Genomic DNA, 20,441 nt, shown 5'->3' with positions numbered 1-20,441 from the left:
TCTTTATGTTGTACTATTACACCACTGTCCCTGATTAGGGGAGGATTGGACACCAACTAGCATGCTAAAGTTGACGCAGTCACATTCTGTATGTGCCTATTTCCAAGTCAGGAGCCTGGATTCAGTGGTTGTAGTTTGTTACTGTTGTTACTAAGTTTCTCGTTCACTATTTTGTGGATAAATTAGGCAGTTAGCTTTCTCCTTTGAATTGTTTTATATTACTGAGTGGTGTGGGTTTGAATTATGGCTTTGGGAATTATACAACATCTTTTTCTTTTAGCATTTTAGTGCTACTCCCTCTCTTTTCATTTACATGAAAGAGAACCCTGATCACCATATTTTTAAAAGCTTTTTAGCTGCTTCACATGGCGAAAAGTGAAGCTCAGAAACCATTGATGCAAATACAGATGTGTCTTCAGTTTAATTTTTCGACAAATACCCTTTTTAAAATCCTACAGCTTCTCCCCAATGCTGTACCCAAATTTTCCATATTCTATAATTTCACGTAAGATACATGATTGGTGTTTCACTTGGTGTCATCCAAATTTTCACTAGGTCCAATTTCTATTATACTATCAGAATTCTCACTTGAGTCAATTTCTATTATCAGAATAACCACAACTGGCATGCGTGTTTCAGTTACAAGTCCTGTCTCCAATGATCTGGGTATTTTTGTATTTTATAAGTAAGTTTTATCATGAGGTCATTAAATTAAAAAAAATATATTGTGCATCAATGTTTTTTTTATTACTTGTAAAGTATATATATTGCTTTTCAGAATTTTTTTTTATCTAAAAATCAAATTGATAATAAAGTGTCACTGGCTGCACTACTTTCAAAAATTTAATAAAAAAACCTAAATCATTAAAAATTGATCCCTCAAATGCCCTAGATTAAAAATATCCCTATATCAAAAACAGAAACTAGTAATTTCGTTCAGAAAAATTCAACATCCATACTATAACTTATTGTACAAGTTACGGAAAAAAATCAACCAAGGCAGAACTGCCTCAACGGCCGAAACGTCTTGTTTACACAAATTTTCTAGGTCCATACCACAAGTTATATACTAAGATCTACGAGTCATCTACTGGATTGGTCCTGGACAGATTCATTTTCATATTTCATTACTGTTATCTGTTATTATCCCTTTTCAATTCCTTGTTATCTGTTTTTCACCAAATCAATTCACTGTTTTGCTGTTATGGGGACCCCCCTTGCCCCCCTCTAGAAAGATTTAGTTTGAAGCTTTTCCTTGTAGATTTTGGGACTTCAAAAGTATTCATATACAAATGTATAGTTAAAGGTTTCCAAACTATGATGTTATAAACAAAGGATTTAGACCCGGGAATCTTTAAAATACTTAACATATAATATGCATGTATGTCGGTCTGGACAGCAACGATAGAACACTCTTTCAGTACCATGAGACGACTAAAGAAATACAATGAAATCCATTCGTTTATCTGGGCTTGTTCTATTGAACATATACCACGAAAAACAAATTTCAACAGACACGGTTTTGGATAATTGGAAAGGAAATGGTCATTGACTTTAAGAACTAACTTTGAGAATTAAAAGCTAAAAGAAAGACTGCTTGTTCTCTTATAAAATAAAACAGAGAAATGTGGTTCGATTTATTTATGTATTTTCTCAATAAAAAAACTACCCTTTAACATGTTTAAGGCTTAGAAATTTGTATTTTCTCAGTGAATGTAAAGTGGGTTGAGACTGATTAGGTAGCAATTAAAATTTATGGTGGTGGCACTATATATTTTAATTGTTACCTAATATAACCAGGTGCTCCGCAGGGCGCAGCTTTATACGACCCCAGTGGTTGAACCCTGAACAGTTAGGGCAATTTTGGTCACAATATTCAAGCTTGATTCTCTCTGAATTTGGATTGTGATCAAATTTTTGACATAATTTAGGTTTTTGTCACAAAATTAATGTGATCAAAGATCTAACAAATATATTGCACAATACTGTGCAATTGAAGATTTCTTCTTGAAACTTTTCATTAAATTCGAAATTTGAAAAAATTTGAAAAAAAAAGGAAGCCCTTCAAAAAATGGTAAACAAAAAATCCCCCCCCCCCAACTTTATGAAACCCCCTTGGAGCAATAACCCTTAAACTCAATCCTATGCTTTCCATTGCAGTATTGAACCTTGTAGTACAATTTCAGAGAGATCCATACACTTAAACACAAGTTATTGTCATGATTGTTTGGAAACTAGAAACATGCTTCATTTTGGCCCCCAATTCCTACACATTTTGGGCAATTAACCCAAAACTTAATCCCAGCCTCCCCTTTGTTATCTGGTACATTGTGGTACAATTTCAGAGAGATCCATACAATTACACATAAGTTATTGTCTTGAAACTAGAAAAATGCTTGTTTTTACCCCTTTTTGGCCCTTAATTTCTTAACTTTGGCCCCATAACCCTTAAAATGAATCCAAACATTCTACTTGTGGTTTTAAACATTGCTGTATGATTTCAGAGCAATTGAAATACTTCTACACAAGTTATTATCCTGAAACTAGAAAAATGCTTGTTTTGGGCCCCTTTTGGGCCCCTAATTCCTAATCCCTTGGGACCATCATCCCCAAAATCAATCCTAACCTTCCTATTGTGGTATTGAACCTTCTGAAAAAATTTCATGAAGATCTATTCACTTTAACTAAAGTTATTATCCGGAAACCAATGCGTCTTCGGACGACGACGCAGACGGCGACATCATACCATTATACGATCCCAAAAATTTTTTGGGGTCGTATAAAAATAAGCTCTACCCACTACACATTAGAAGTTTTTTTTTCTCTAATTTTTTTTTTTCAAATTTAATTATTTTCAAAAGTTGACTTGTTACTCATGAAAATAAGATTTCTGTGAGGTCATTTTCAGTCCCAGAAAATCGTGAGAATGTAGGATTTTGCACCATTTACTCTGGAGCTTTTGCCAGATCCCTCGCCGTATGACTTCTTTCTCCGCATTGCGTACACATCATTTTGGCCTAGCTACGCCCCTGGCAGTACTATCTGCTATCTGTGACAATATTATAGCAATTCATAACCAGGTGCTCCGCAGGGCGCAGCTTTATACGACCGCAGAGGTCGAACCCTGAACAGTTGGGGCAAGTATGGACAAAACATTCAAGCATGATACAGCTCTGAATTTGGATTGTGATCAAATTTTTGACATTACATGGTTTTTTTTTACACAAAACAAATGCCAAGATTTTACAAATCAATTAAAGATTTCTTCTTCAAACTTTTTAAATCTAAAATTAAATAGTTGACACAGCATAGGTTTCTGACACAGAATGAATGTGGTCTAATGAACTTAAAAGGTTTTTTTTGCCTTTGAGCAAATCACTATGCTGTTGAATATTAATCCTCTCAAAAAAATGTTTGAAGAAATTTTCTTTTTATTTATGAAATCTGAAATGAGAAAAATTTAACCCCCCCCTTTTTTTTCACATCCCCGTTTCCCTTTTTCAAAACTGATATCAATTCAAATTTCTAATGGAGTTTGCAACAATAACTACTCATTTAAATACATCATAAAATATTAAGATGTAAAAAAACTGCTTGTTATCACTGAATGGTAAAGATTATTTAAATTCATCAGTTGGTAGTAAAAAGTGTATATACATTGTATATTGTATATAACAAAGATTTAAGTTGATTCTGGACAAAGAAAGATAACTCCAATTAAAAAAAATTCTTGCTATTGCACAAATAGGATATTTCTTGCTTACTATTCTGGACAAAGAAAGATAACTCTAATTAAAAAAAAATTTGCTATTTCACAATATTGTGCAATTAGATATTTCTTGCCATTGCACAATACTGTGCAATTGAAAAGACTTGCTATTGCACAATACTTAATATAATAATTTAAGATCCTGATTTGGACCAACTTGAAAACTGGGCCCATAATCAAAAATCTAAGTACATGTTTAGATTCAGCATATCAAAGAGGCCCAAGAATTCAATTTTTGTTAAAATCAAACTTAGTTTAATTTTGGACCCTTTGGACTTTAATGTAGAATTTGAAATTTGAAAACAGGACCAAAAATGAAGAATCTACATACACAGTTAGATTTGGCATATCAAAGAACCCCAAGGATTCAATTTTTGATGAAATCAAACAAAGTTTAATTTTGGACCCTTTGGACCTTAATGTAGACCAATTTGAAAACTGGACCAAAAAAACTTCAATAATCAAGAATCTAAGTACATTTTTAGATTCAACATATCAAAGAACCCAACCGATTCATTTTTTGTCAAAATCAAACTAAGTTTAATTTTGGACCCTTTGGACCTTAATGTAGACCAATTTGAAAACGGGACCAAAAGTTGAGAATCTACATATACAGTTAGATTCGGCATATCAAAGAACCCCAATTATTCAATTTTGATGAAATCAAACAAAGTTTAATTTTGGACCCTTTGGGCCCCTTTTTCCTAAACTGTTGGGACCAAAACTCCCAAAATCAATACCAACCTTCCTTTTATGGTCATAAGCCTTGTGTTTAAATTTCATAGATTTGTATTTACTTATACTAACATTATAGTGCGAAAACCAAGAAAAATGCTTATTTGGGTCCCTTTTTGGCCCCTAATTCCTAATCTGTTGGGTCCTAAACTCCCAAAATAAATACCAACCTTCCTTTTGTGGTCATAAACATTGTGTTTAAATTTCATAGATTTCCATTTACTTAACCTAAGGTTATTGTGCAAAAACCAAGAAAAATGCTTATTTGGGCCCTTTATTGGCCCCTTATTCCTAAACTATTGAAACCAAAACTCCCAAAATCAATCCCAATCTTTCTTTTGTGGTCATAAACCTTGTGTCAAAATTTCATAGATTTCTATTAACTTAAACTAAAGTTATGGTGCGAAAACCAAGAAAATGCTTATTTGGGCCCTTTTTGGCCCCTTATTCCTAAAATGTTGGGACCAAAACTCCCAAAATCAATACCAACCTTCCTTTTATGGTCATAAACCTTGTGTTAAAATTTCATAGATTTCTATTCACTTTTACTAAAGTTAGAGTGCGAAAACTAAAAGTATTCGGACGCCGGACGACGACGACGACGACGACGACGACGACGACGACGACGACGACGACGACGCAGACGCCAACGTGATAGCAATATACGACGAAAATTTTTTCAAAATTTGCGGTCGTATAAAAAGCAAAGGAAAAGGTTGTATAACTCTTACTTGCATTGCTGCAGCATACAAACTTAATTAGACTTGAAGAATTGAATATTTCTTTTTATAATTTAATAGTTTCGTACTTTAATCAAGGATTTGTATAGTTAGACAAATCCTTGCTTTAATGAGCTTTAGACAAGGCTTTTATACCCCAATAAAATTAGAAAAAGAAAATTCAATTCTTAACAAAAATGTACATACAAATGACAAATATTCCATGAAACACAATGAACATGCATGGACTTATTTTGATGTATCAGCATTTAGTGTGTATTTTAGACTAGACACCTTTCATTAAGATGACCGGTCTATTGGCAAATGTTTCATGCATGTTCAGGATGAGGTCTCTACAACAAGATGTAATCATAAAAATATATAAATACACAGGCAATCCCATACCATTGTAAATTAACAATTTTCTAGGTCTGGTCATGAAAGTAATATTCCATGGTCTGGTTGAGAAAAATGTGAGAATTATTTTTTGGTCTGTATTAGATGATTTTTTTGTGCAATTCATAGCTATTAAATCCTTAAAAGAAAAAGTATAAATGATATTATTTTCTGAAAACATTAAACAAATGCTGCCAAATGCTGATACAGGGTTCAATGTACAATCATATCCGTATGATTTTCAGTTTAAAGAAAATGCCTGGGATTGAAAAAGAGAGGGACAGTCAAACTCATATATTGAAAATAAACTGACAATGCCACGGCTAAAAATGAAAAAAACAAACAATAGTTCACACGACACAACACATTGAACTTGGTGCAATTATGCATAAAACAAAGTTCATTAAGGCAGCTTAAACATCTATTATCAGCTATAGAAAACCATTAATATAAAACACACACATTATATCACATGTGTAACTCCTATGTCAAACAGTTCCCAGTATTACTAACGATGAGAAAATGATATTTTGTATGTTAAAATATTATAGAATATTTAATTTTCAGTCATAAAAGATAGATAAAGTCAACATTGTTGTGTTCCCTTCCATAACTTCCATAACTTACTACATTTAGAAGTATTTTGAAGTATCTCCTGCATTGTGCAAGGGATCATTGGAAATGAATACATTTGTTCAGATATATCATGTGACCACTACATTTTAAAATACCATGGTCAATACAACACTTCCATGATAATACTTTTATTATGCTAACAGTTTGCTTAATTGGACTGAATATGATTCAAAGCTAAAGCAAATGTTTTTTTTACAAATTTTAGTTCCTATCAAAGCAATTGGAAACTGCCAGAGACAATTGTGATTCTCGGATGAAGGTGTATGAGGAATTGGACAGACACAACCAAGAGTTGGAGAAAACCAATCAAAGACTAGTTTTAGACTCCAAGGGAGATAAACAAAGGGTAGAAAAGTAGGTTTTGCAAACTAAAAGTTGATTCTGATCTTATTTTTAGTGAAAGCTGCAGATGACACAATTCATTAGTGGCTTTAATGTGAAAATTACATACAACTAACAACATTTTTATAGCTTACTTATTTTTTTGACAAGCAAAACAGCATTTACCAATCAATCTCCATCTTTAATAAAAGCTACCAAATTTGACACAGGAATGCAGGTCATTTAAAAAACTTCAATCTAAACAATATTTTTGTATTGTAGCAACTAAATTGTCCAATTGTTTCAATATTTTTGTTGCCAGTACAAAATGAAATAATATCTTTTTTTATTTATTATTAGGTTATTAGCAACAGTTGAGCATTTGGAAGATAAATGTGAAGAGTATCAGAAAAAAATTGAGGAAATGAAAAAAGAAGAGACAATAAAACAACGTCAACAAAAACAGGAAAGCAGACGTGCCTTAAGTTTGGCAAATTTAAGGGAAAGCAGCGATTATTTAAGGAATATATACATTTCTGATTTACAGTGGACATACAATGATCAATTCAAAAAATTACCAATGAACCCATATGAAGTTGAAATAAAGAAACTTCAAGACAGCATGAAACAAATGAAGGCACAAAAAATCATTGATAAAAGGAAACAGGAAGACTTAGAAACAGAAGTTTCATTATTGTGGGATGAAAATGAAGCCTTGGACAAAAAGAACAAAGAGCTTGAAGAACAAATTCAAATTTTGGAGGATGACCTCCAGAAATCTAGACTTGAGACAACAAAAACATTAGCTTATGAATTAAGTAAATTTGATCCTCAAAATGTGATAGCAAGTGAAGTAGAAGTTGATGATACAGAATTCACTTCTAAGGGGAAGTTAGTTAAACTGGATGGAGGTGGTAGTTTATATGGTAGTACCGAATCTGTCAATCAAATTGCACCAGACACAAAAGAACTGTCGCCAGTTGATCCTGATAAAAACAGTGTTTCAATTTTGAATGAATTAGAAACTCAATATCACAATTTATTTCAAAAGTATGAAGATTTGTTGCAAGGGAAGGGTAAAAGATCTGGGAGCTTCAATGAAGCAAAAGGAGAAAGTTTTGATGCAGTACTACAAAGACAACTTGCTGTGTCCCACAAAGAAGTTCAGACATTGTTGAAATTACACACAAAAGATGCATCCTGTGGAGATGCATCTGCCGAGGATCCACCGCCATATAAATCTATTTTTAGAGATATATTTGCAACTTTGAAGAAATCTCGGATTGAGGAATCAGGGGAACAACCTACCTCAGCTAGTGGAACACCCTTAACAAGTCCAGTTTGCCCAGACGAAAAACCAGTTCAATGAATAAGCTGAAACACTGCCAAATTAAACAGTATTCTTCAATACCATTATGCATATAAATGTTATTTGTTCTTTTTATCACTAAATGCAGTATTTCTTACTACAGTTCTTGTGTCATAAAACTAAGTGATAAAATTGAATCAAGTCATACTGAAATGTTTACAATTTGCAAGTTATTATCCTGCTATGCTTTTGACCTTTAGAATTTTCTCCGGACTATTTTAATTTTATGTTCACAAACATGATGTTATGGTTATGAAATTCAGAATTGTCTGGAAGATGTCAGTAATAATATATTGTCTTTTATTAAATTATATCAAATTTATATATAGTATATTCCATAATATAAAAGTATTTCAATGTATACCATGGTTTGCACATCAAAAAGTGTACAACAGTTAAAGAAAATATGAACCAATAAATATTTTTGATAATATATCCTTCATGAGTATGAGCAGCCTACACTACAGTGTGTTAAATGGCATGATGAGATTTACTCATAAAAAAATAAACGTCATACACATAAATGCTGACCGTTGTTTGTAAAAAAAGAAATTTACATCTTTATATATAATCTTGAACTACATAGAGATTAAGTATTAAAATATTTGGAAAGATAGAGTTTAATATATATTATTCTATAATCTTTGAACTAGATACAAACTTTTAATATGCACTTACAATACACTTTTAAGATGTAGTTTTTAAACTACATGTAAAGTTTTTTTTTACATAACAATCTGATACTTTCATAATAATGATCATTATCGCTATTTTGTGCATTTTTCCTTTGATCGCTTGAGGTGAAAAATTATCGCTAGAAACTAAGGTGGCACGTGCGTTGCTAATGAAATTGATAACGTCATCAAAAGTAAAATAGCGATAAACAGATTATCATTGGTCATCTCAACTCGATTGCTTTTCTCACTTTCACCGTACAGGCTCATGCTTTTCTTGCTTGAGCCGGTACGGTGAAAGCGAGAAAAGCAATTTCGTTGAGATGATCAACGATAATCTCTAAATATCTACTATCTTGGTGTTCTATATATATATATATATATATATATATATATTTATATATAGAAATATATATATAAAGTTAATTAACCTTTGGTTCTAATAAAAATATATTCAAAATAGAATGCATGTAGTATACAATTGCATCTACATATTTGTGTAACATTTTATTTTGAATATATTATGTATATTATTAATATTAACATGACATAAAGTTTAAGCACTGGACATCCTTAAGCTTGCAGTGGTGGATCCAGAAATTTTCATAAGTAGGGGCCAACTGACTGCCTACTTATATACGGAATCACTGAAGCATGACCGGAGTGGGCCCCTCTTACGCAGTCATTTTGCCCCTACTTATGAAAATTTCTGGATCCGTAATAAGAAACCAATTTTTTTCCAAGAAAAGGGGTGCCTAGGCCCTCTCTCTTAATCCGCCTCGGCCTCGTTCGGTTAAAAATGTGACTGTGTTATTGTAATTTCTCTTTTTGGTTTCAGCCTTCTCATTTTAATCAAGAAATTGGTAACATTTAAATATGTCTATGTACAATCATTTTTTTTATATAAAGAGGTCTTTAATAATTATGTTGTAATGTTGTGTTTCTTCATGGCTCAATAGAAAACTTTCGAGTTTGATGCATTTCCGTCAAAAACTTTGGTTTTAGTGAACATCATTTGTGTGTTTAGGGGCGTCATCACTTTATATGAATTATTTGGCAAATTGAATTCTCATAGTTGACAATCATCACTACTGTCGTTAGGGAATTGTGATTAAAAACCTACAAAACAAGTATTATTTCTAGTTTATCCTACACAATGACGATCACTAACTAAGATGCTTGATAGTTAATAGTGCCAGGATACAGGTGATCCCCCCTCTATCTGGTAAATGAAGTCATAAAGGCTTGTATAATTGAAGATTTTTTTCCGGTGAAGGAAGAACTCGAAAGTGGTCTATAAATTATACCCCACATACATTATTTGCATCTAATATTCAACAAATTTAAAAATATGCCTACATCACAAAATTGACCACCCTTTACTGGGTAGGATTAATTGCCCTTAAAATATTAACTTTTTTTAACAGCAAATCATTATCTGCTGCCTGTAATCTGAAGATATTTCAGGACAGATCTGACTATCAGTGGCAAACTTGGAACACCTATAGAGTGCTAAAAAATTAACAATAGAGAATAATGGGCCAACATTTGGAATGGAGAAAATTGGCATAAAGTATAGATTTACAGAAAAACAGACCCCATGTTTGCCTTTATAACAATGTAATGCTTTCCATCAATATTGTATCTCTATGTCTGTTATTGAAACAAGACAATCAAAAATGTGTTAGTGAGTACTGTGGATTCAATACTATTTGTTGGATCCAAATTTTAGTGGATTTCTTGGTCACCTGGGAATAACATGTATAAGAAACCACAAATTACAAATTTTTGATATGAATATATGCAGACTTTGGCAAAACCAGGAATCAAATATCCACAAAAAAGAGTTTTCCTTAATCCATAAAAATTGGTACCCACAAAAATAAATGAATTCACAGTAGCTAGTTTCATCAAGGATTTGTATAGTAAATACAAATCCTTGGTTTCATTGAAGCAGCATTATTATGGTAAATGACTTGCGATGTTTGACCAATACTTTTATGATATTATTGTTGTTGTTACCATGGAAACTCTAGTCTTTTATTATTGTCTAATTTATGTTGGAGTGAGCTATTTTGTTTTCAATAAAGCAATATATAACTGTTTTCATGGTTCTACTTATTTGTTGTGTAATACTGGACTGATTGCCTTTCAAATGTTTTAGATATTTTTTGGGTGTTGATTGTACACATTAAAAGTTTTCTAAGCATATATATTAATCACATTTTTCACGGTCCATATATTAAAGCTAAAGAAAGGTAGGATATGGGAATTTTGGAAGGAAATAAAAATTGAAATATCTAAATGTGAGTGGATTGGAAAGACACCTTAGAAAGAAAATACTTGGATTTTTAATTAAGTTTGCATGGATAACTAGTGATACCTTCAAATAATACATTATAAGGAAAACATGATTTACTAAAAAAATTGGGACAGAACCAAAACAACTAAATTGGAAAATAGGTGTACAAACAAGGACTATAGCACATGGTTCCAATAGCCTGACTTACATGTAGTACAGGCGGTACTAATCTACCTTTCTTTTCATATCTAGACCATATGTTGTAAAAGTGAACAACATTAAATACTAACCAACAAATAACTACTAACTTGACAAACAAAAAAATCTTAATCATCCAAAATTTGGAAAAAGTCTCAAAATCTACTCACTACTACTCAGGAAGCTATTGGAGGTAGCTTTAGGTTGAATACTTTCTTTTAAGAAAACAAAAATAAAAAGTTGACACAAAGATATGTCTTGCCTGTATGTAGTTTTCATAGTTTAATGCAATTGCTGGAACTAAGAGGGATATTAACCGAGTTTGGCCATAAACTGTTATTCATAACAAGTCTGCAAGATTTATTTGTGTCAGACAATTAATAAAAACCAAAACAACAAATGTCGATAAATAATGTAATAAAATTCTAAACTGCATTCACTAATCTAAACTTTCCATGTAAAGGAATAGGATAAACATGGAAAAATTTTCTTTTGATTTCAGTTCCTTGTGAAACTGGTGCATACAGTGGACTGTCTTGATATGGATTTAGTGTCTCTGTAGTTATCATCACTGTTCCATCACACATGGCTACTAGTCTATTTGTTCTCTCAATCTCAACCTGATAATTAAAACATACTCATTCAATCGAGGAAAGCACAAACATCTTATTTCAAAAGTTCTTAATAGAATACACATTTTGTAAATTTTGTGCATCAGATTCTCTGTCCTGGATTAAGGTTGCACTTTGTAGATACAGCTGTTTCTCAAACCAAACCTTTTTTGGGGAGATATATAATATTCATAGATATGTTAATTTGTGAACATACTGGTTCCCAGATATGATCTCTGTGTTTCATCTCGTAGAGACATCCCTTAAGAATGTTACCAGTATAGAAAAACATGGCAGCACCTAACAAATAATTCTTAGGAGGTCCAAAAGTGGAGGTAAAGCTTAAGGTAGTATAGAATTTTAGTATAAGTTTATAACCTGTTAGAAGTTCAGGGCATTTGAATATTGAAAATATGCTGCACAGCCCTATATTTTGACCTTTGAATAAAATAGTAGTGCATATATCAACTTTCCGTTCTAGGATATAATTTTTCACGAAACTTTATAGTAAAAGTGTCACAGTTTTAAATGCAGAGTTCCTTTGGGAAATTGCATTGTCTATATTTACAGAATTGCAACCTTTAGCTTCATCATGAAACATAAAGTATTGAAATCCAGCTAAGCATTATTGTTATATACATATACACATTCATGGATCTACAAGTTGTCAATACCTGTATCTTGGTATTGCACAAGGTCATGTTTTTCTCTGACTGTTTATGAAATCTTTACACTAAATCAATTTAGTCTTCGATGCATCATTAGTTTTTATTAGTTGTTAGTGGCTTTCAACTAGTTGTCAGTAACTGCAAGTTCTCTCAGATCTGTACTTAGTGTTTTGTGTAGTATTTCTATTTGTATCAATCTGATGAGTTAAGCCTTTTTCAACTGATTTTTATAGTTTGTTCTCATGTTGTAATGTTACACCACTGTCCCAGGTTAAGGGAGAGTTGTGATCCCGCTAACATGTTTAACCCAGCCACATTCTGTATGTATTTGCCTGTCCCAAGTCAAGAGCCTGTAATTCAGTGGTGGTTTGTTGATGTGTTACATACTTGTTTTTCGTTCATTTTTGTTCATAAATTAGGCCCTTAGTTTTCTCGTTTGAATTGTTTTACATTTGTCATATCAGGGCCTTTTATAGCCAACTATGTGGTATAGGGTTTGCTTATTGATGAAGGCCGTATGATGATGTATAGTTTTTAATTTCTGTGTCATTTGGGCTCTTGTGGAGAGTTGTCTCATTGGCAATTATACTACATCTTCTTTTTTAAACTGAATAAGTAGAAAAAAGACCTATTAAAAGGACCTAGAATAACCAAATTCATCTATGGTCAACTTTGTCTGATAGCTTGAACCTTATTTCCTCAGTATTATTTAATCAAATGGGAATGGATAAATCATCTTAGTACCAAACACTGACCTCCAGGCTGAATAAAAAAATACTTATTAGTTTTAAAATTACTGGTTAAAACAGAAAGTGTCAAGACTATGTGCAAATTAAGGATTGGTATAACATACATTATCGCTATTTTACAAAATTTTCCTTTAATCTTGCTGACTGACAATTTCCTTTCTCAGTGGAGTCGAGTGATATGAAAATTATAGCTAGAAACTAAGGGGACACGTGGCATTGCTAATGAAATTGACGTCGTCTTCATAGGTAAAATAGCCATAAACAGATTATCATTGGTCATCTCAACTTGATTGCTTTTCTCACTTTCGCTGTACCGGCTCAAGCGATAAAATCAATCTCGTTGAGATGATCAACGATACTTCATAAGTGTAATATAGACACTTGTCAAACGTTTTGTCTTTTTTTTTGTTTTGTTGGATTTGTATCTCAATAATGTACACGTTATATTTCTGTTCAGTCATAAGATATGCATTGCACCCACTTTTATGGTATTAAGTAGAAAGTATTCAAATATATATTTCTGCCAATGTGGCTAATGACTGGATCATATTTTTTTCAGCTGGTATCAAAGTTAAGCAAACCCCCCAAAAATCATTAAATAAAGATATAAGAGTAGTTGAAAATCACAGCAAATTCATTGGCCTGGTCCTATTTTTTTTAATCAAAATTATCAATGAAGGTCATGGTCAGCTATTAGAATGAGGATTTATTCAATAAACATGATGGATCAACTGACATAAGATCATTCTTCTACAATTCATTGTTGCTCAGATCTGAAATTTGACAAAAAAACTAAAACATGTGTTAAATTTAGGTCATAGTCACCTTCATTATCCTTTTATTGTGTTACTACAGAGGATGCATCAACTGAGTGAACTGACAAAAGATTTTTCATGTGTGATTTATAGCATCAAAATTGATCAGGACTGACAAATGAAAAGTTGAAATTTCACATCCTCTCCCAAGCTTCTTACAGCAAGGTGATAAAAAGTCAGATGTAAAAAATATTGAAAGGAGTAGGTTCAGTAAGAACCCATTTCGGCCCAAAAATATAGCAGTTTTACAAAATTGTTAAATGGTAATCTTTTGGCTATTTTTTAGAAAGCAGAATGCTTCTGCTACACAAATATGGGCTGTTTTTGACAATACATGTACAATGCACATATATCGGATACTAATATCATTAAGTCATGCTAACTTACTGAAATCTTCACAATTTTAGCATTTTAGTTAAATTTTAGACGGTTTCTGTCTTCGTGTTCATTCATAATATTGAAATGTAAGTTGTATTTGATGATAATACATAACATATATAAGTGTCCAAAATTTTTCGTTAGATGAACCTGAAATTTGAGGCCAAAATTGGTCCTTACTGGACCTACTCCTTTATCAAAATGTTACATAAACATCAATCTTTTTTTTTTCAGAGAGAAAATGCAAGCATGATCATAAAGTGTCAGCAAAATGAAAATTAAATATGTAGCTTTAACACAAAAAGGCTTAACAGAAAAATTTAACCTCTGGAGCATGGCAATGCTTCACAATAAAAACACCAAAATACCTTCATATACTCTCTGATGAATCTTATAATCGACAGGAGAGGTTTATGTTAGCCACAGACGGTTCCAAGGCATCAAGATTAAAAATGTATTGCACATGATTATCTGTTGGAGCAATTCTTTAAAATTCATTTATAAGTACAAAAATGTATAGACTGTAAACATTGAAGAATGTTAAAAACCTCAGGTTGGAAAATTGCATTTTGAGTAAATCATAAAATAAGAATCTGTAAGAGAACTAAATACTAATACCTACATTTTCACCAGGATAGTAATTTAATCCGTTTTGCGTGACTAAGACATCTCCTCTGTGTACAAATTGTCCATCTAATCTCTTCACCTTTCTACCATGAGCAGGTCTTATAAAGTCTGGTTTATTTACTACTGGTCCCTTTCCTGGTCTCTTTATACCACTGGCTCTAACTACTGTACATGAAGGTACATACTGTGGTGAACTATAATTCTTAAGCAAATGTCCTGAAAATACAAAGAAATATTTTAGTACATATTTAATATGGTATACAAGAGTTGACAAACTAAAATGTCTTTTCTGCTGCAAAACATGTATTTGAATTATTTCAAAGGACATGGAACTCAAAATCTCAGGCCACAGCAAAGGTCAAATGAAACCTGCACATAAAATGAATTCACATTAACACATACCTAATTCATAAATTTAATCCTACCCTTCGACTATAAAATGATCGAATTCATTAGTAGCAAGATTAGAAGAATAATTTCAAGTTATATATATATATATAATCCTTGATATATATACATGCAGAGCTATTGCAGACCATAGCATTTATCAACAAAATTGCTGTTGTTGAAAGATCAGAATTTTTTCAGGGGGTAAAAATCTGAATGTGAAATGAAAATATAAATGGGTCCTTTAATTTGCATACACACTTTTCAAATTGTAATATTATATTTGATTAAATAATGTTCTTGTTCAATGTTTTATATTTTTATCTTTAGAAACAGAATTTTGAAGAAATAACCAAATGAAGATTCTTCTAATTATAAAGATTATCAATTATTCTTGTGAGACAAGCAGATAGAGGAGTGAAACTATGTCTCCAAAAATTAACAAGAAAAGGTTGTTTTTGCTGCATTTTGTCAGAGCTTTAAAACATTTGTTAAAAATTTAAAACATATATATGTAAAATGTATATACTTCAAATGCACTTTCCTCCTCTATCATGTCTATAAAGGATTGCTTACTGGCTTTCCATATAACGTATAACTACATCTATAAACTTATTATTCTAAAATATTGTCATAGTATGGGGAAAAAAATCATTTTTGTGGCATATTCTTTGTGTATTTCAATTATAAAAGAAGATTTTTTTTATGTCTAAGACTATCTTCTTAACACGTTTTTAATGATTTGATATTGAAAAGAGGATTTTACAAAAACGGGGATTTTTTTTATTTCATTGTATCAGAAAAAGACAGTGGCAGAAAATGTACTTTTTCAACATATAGAAATGAAGAAACTAATTCACTGATAAAGTGCTTTATTCATAATTTTCTGATAGAATCACACCTTTCCTGCAAATGCAGAATTGGAACAAATATTTGTACATGTTGTAAGATCAGAGGGTCGAAAGCAGGGACGGTCTGTTGCAGGAAGCACACATTTTTTTTGGCCTAATCATGCTAATGACATGAATGAACATTCTGTTAAACTAGACATACTATCCAAGTAATTTCAATGAACATGGCGGCTCCTTGGTCAGGTATCCGGTCGTTCCGGCCCCAAACCGATCCGGCCCCAAGTCAATCCGGCCCAAAGTCGATACGGCCCAATTTACGACGGACGCCAAGTGATGAGAAAAGCTCAATTGGCCTTTCGGCCAGGTGAGCTAAAAAAAGAGTATCCATTATTCTATATTGCAAGAAAACAACAAAACAATGACATTGAATGCACGTTTTCACTCTCTAAAATATAATATCAGCACTCTTTTATAGCAAGGATTCGGCAAATCAAACAACATTTCTCAATTTTAGAAATTTTAAGAACTTAAAAAGAAAAAAAAAAGTTTATATGTATCAGCTTGGGGATTGGCTTGTACCGTTCATGTATGTAACTATTTGTTATTAAATGTTACACAAGATGAAAGACTTACATGTAGGATCACAGTCAATTGAAAGAAAATGCTAATTACTGCTGATTAATGTTGATGTCTGAATTCTTTTATATACGTTTTAATATAATTATACCCAATAATCTTGAAAACTTGTAATAAAGACATAATCAACCTAGTTGTTTTATACTCATCTGAAGAAAATATTTTTCAAAGGCCTTTTTTACTTTTTTTTACCGTACACCTTTAACATTATAATAAAAATAATAAACATTTATGAATTACAATTAATATATATTTATGTTTATTCCTTAGAAATATTTTTTTTTGATTGGGGCCGGATCAACGTGGGCCGGATCGACTTGGGCCGGATCGACGTGGGGCTGGATCGACCCGAACGGTTACAACATGTCAACAGTGAATTTGACGGTAGCTTACGATAAAAAATGTAAATTTAAAATTGCAAATGTTGGGTTTACTGAGAAGTAAAAAAAGTAATCACATTTTTTTTCTAGCGGTTAGTTAAGAAATCATTCATATAGGTTTATTAGATTTGTTTTACATTTATTGAACAGTGGGTAAAATAGAACAGCCACACACACGGTATACCCATCATCGCTTCAGTTTTTTAATGATCGTATTTGTCCTATTAGAATTGAAAAATTCATGGAAGCCTTAGATTTGTTGGAAATTTACACATGGCCCTTCCATGAATTATTTCTTAATTATGACAAATTATTGTTGAAGGACGACACATATCTCGCAATATTTTAAAAGTAAAACAGTGATGTAGTTTACAATTTGAATATACAACTAGATAAACGATATTTTGATCTTTAAAAAAATATAACGCAAGGTTAATTAGAGCTTAATTACTCTTCACATTCTGGCAAACACAAGCAGATATTGTTTTCATGGAGGCTGACATCTTGGAATTTTCGGAATCCTCTGGCTTTTTCTCTGACTCTTACTGACAGCTATTTTGGCGGGAAAGTCAAGAATAAATAATATAAAATGTCTATAAACATTTCTGATGAAGACGTAGCCCAAGTTTCTATGTTGTGTCCTGATGCAGATGAAGACTATATTAGACATAACCTTTCGATCACAGGAGACGTCAATACCACAATAAATAGTATTTTGGATGGAAATGTAATAATGACTTTTAATGTATATTATCGCTATTTTGTGCATTTTTCCTTTGATCTTTTTTTTTGTGATATTTTTTATGTCATTTTACTCGCTTGATATGGAAAATTATCGCTAGAAACTAAGAAGACACGTGGAATTGCTAACGAAATTGACATGAAATTGACAACTTCGTCATAGGTAAAATAGCGATAAACAGATTATCATTGGTCATCTCAACTGGATTGCCTTTCTTGCTTTCGCCATCCCGACTCAAGCAAGAAAATCAATCTCGTTGAGACGATCAACAATAATCTCTTGTACTCGTCTGTAGGCTGAAGCATATGCATACTAGGATCATTAATATAGCTATATAGTATACTGATATTTTATGCCCCAACGTACAGATAGCCTTTACTCTTGTCTTGTCTTGTCCAGTTCCAATAACATGCTCTCACTATATATATATTTTCACCCTCTAAGTTCATGAAACATGACCTCTTAGGTAGTCAGTGGACCCCAAATTATGAAAATATCTGGATCCTCCACTGGACAGGGGGTATATTTCTCCTGCCCCCTTCAGCAAAGTATCATCTACAAAACACGTCAACATGTCCAAAATTGGTCAATTGACCCATTAAAGAGTTATTGGCCTTAACAGTAAATTTTTTTTAACAATTTTTTATAAATTTCTGTTATCTCTTTCTAAAATCTTCTCTCCTGAAACAACTCGGACAAATTTACCCGGAGTGAAACTAAGCCACAATCAGCTTTAGGGTATCTAGTTTAAAAATGTGTCCTGGTGACCATGCCTGCCAACTAGTGTTGGATAATCGGTTGAAATTACCAACCGATTATCTATTACAATCGGTTGACAACAACCAACCGACTATCGGTTATAATCGCATCATAATACTTTATGCATTTAGTCTCATTGTACATGTCTAATGTGTATATTCCTTATCATTGCAGAGTTTATATATTCATATTTGATCTTTTGTTTCCTTTTATATTCTGTTGTATTAAATTATAATCCTGGTACCTTTGATAACTATTTATTCAGCAGATAAAACAATGAATTGATAAGAATCAAGATTTATATTGATCTAATGATTACAACATTTATTACCAACAGTGACACTAACATTTCTAAATTTCAATGGTGTAACTCACAATACAATTTTAATAACATAGCTGTATAAACATTTGAATGTTTCTAATTACGGAAAGGTATATTAAGTTTTTAACTTTAAGAAATTTAAGATGAACAGAAAAAAATTAAACAATGCATTTGCATTATAATATATACAGTAAACAAAGGGGATTAAGCCAATGTCTGTTAATTCGTGTATAATGCTTTTTTTTTCATTTTTGTGATCATTATTTTTCTGTCAATTGTGTCATTCGTGCGTCTGAACTTATAATTGCAAGAATGCGGAATTATTTCATAGTTGAATCGTATCCGATTCGTGATTCTTATATTTTTCAATATGGCGGACAAATTTCGGAAAATTTACAAAAATAAACGATGTTTGGTCAGCAATTTGGAAAGGAATATGACGTTTTTGATGCTACAAATGGATAAAACATTAATAAAAGACAATTTGCAACACGTTCTAATGAAGCAAAGAAATTATTTTGTCTAAAATCAGAATGATTTTATGTACACTTTCAAGTAGCAAGTACCGGTTCTGAAAGAAAGTATTTCATACAAAGTTATTAATTTTAAATAATATTCCATCAATCTGCAAATATTTATAGTCAATGCATTTGTCACGTTTACAAAGAAGGAAACTGGTTATGTGTTTAATTATAGGATGTTTGACATTGTTATTGTCATCCATCCTGATATTTTTGTATTATTTGTTTGACTGCGCATATAAAATGCAAACTGGAAACGGACCGGAAGTTGATAAGCTAAAGGTCCGGACAACTTTAACGACAATCGATTAAACAAAATCCCAATCGATTATCGACATCGCCAGACCAAACCAACTGATTTCCGACTTATTCCGATCATCGGAACAACACTACTGCCAACTAACATGAACATGGCAGACATGGATTAAAATTCAACTTGGGGAAAGAATGCAGTTTTTAACTTGTACGTATCTCTGAAACTAAAGCAAAAGTATAATGGTTGCATTATTTCATGCATCTATTGTAAATAAAATCATCAGGTGAGCGACATGTAGAGCTCTAGATTTATTTTATAGTTAACAGACCGTAGAAACTGTCTCAGATTAGAGTTTGTTCCACATAACATTAATAACTTTTTCCTAAATTCGTAGAATTTCATGATTAATTTGTGAAACTTCATGCATTGTTATGAAACTTGGACAAACTTAAAAATGTATCTTCAAGACCAAAAAATAGTACATGTATCTAAAGAAAAAGATTTTAATTTAAATTCTGTAGTTTCTGATAAAAGGACTCATACTTTTACACTGACAACAGATCTGAAGCCATTCAACTACGTACTGGTATTGATTTTTAAGGTATTGGACACAGTGATTG

At 32.0% G+C, this 20,441-nt stretch overlaps 2 protein-coding genes across 2 annotated transcripts in view; one reads left to right on the top strand and one right to left on the bottom strand.

The window, feature by feature from the left end:
• The window catches only part of LOC143044726 (cerebellar degeneration-related protein 2-like), a 32,032-nt gene extending 21,309 nt beyond the window's left edge, over positions 1-10,723 (top strand). The window contains exons 3-4 of the mRNA XM_076216831.1: positions 6,461-6,609; positions 6,937-10,723. Coding sequence (XP_076072946.1) covers positions 6,461-6,609; positions 6,937-7,945 — 1,158 coding nt within the window. The 3' untranslated portion in view covers positions 7,946-10,723. The remainder of the gene's footprint in view (positions 1-6,460; positions 6,610-6,936) is intronic.
• Positions 10,724-11,464: 741 nt separating this feature from the next.
• On the bottom strand, positions 11,465-17,828 carry LOC143044729 (large ribosomal subunit protein bL27m-like). Its single transcript, XM_076216837.1, has 3 exons — positions 17,673-17,828; positions 14,963-15,183; positions 11,465-11,739 (listed from the first exon to the last, which is right to left on the bottom strand). Exons 1-3 carry the CDS (start codon positions 17,722-17,724, stop codon positions 11,545-11,547), a joined length of 468 nt encoding a protein of 155 aa, XP_076072952.1. The 5' UTR covers positions 17,725-17,828; the 3' UTR covers positions 11,465-11,544.
• Positions 17,829-20,441: the final 2,613 nt, after the last annotated feature.

This window comes from Mytilus galloprovincialis, chromosome 9 (genome assembly GCF_965363235.1).
Source record: "Mytilus galloprovincialis chromosome 9, xbMytGall1.hap1.1, whole genome shotgun sequence".
Lineage (NCBI taxonomy): Eukaryota > Metazoa > Mollusca > Bivalvia > Mytilida > Mytilidae > Mytilus > Mytilus galloprovincialis.
Note: the sequence above shows the minus strand (reverse complement) of the source record. Positions and strands in the feature narration are given on the sequence as shown.

What these genes read in the sequence shown, in the direction of transcription:
- LOC143044729 (XM_076216837.1), bottom strand. Translation starts at nt 17,724, where the DNA reads ATGTCAGCCTCCATGAAAACAATATCTGCTTGTGTTTGCCAGAATGTG. An exon ending in TGTTTGCCAGAATGTGAAGA is followed by an intron (nt 15,184 to 17,672) that starts GTAATTAAGCTC and finishes TTGTATTTTCAG; the next exon opens with GACATTTGCTTAAGAATTAT. An exon ending in ATTACTATCCTGGTGAAAAT is followed by an intron (nt 11,740 to 14,962) that starts GTAGGTATTAGT and finishes TTTAATTATCAG; the next exon opens with GTTGAGATTGAGAGAACAAA.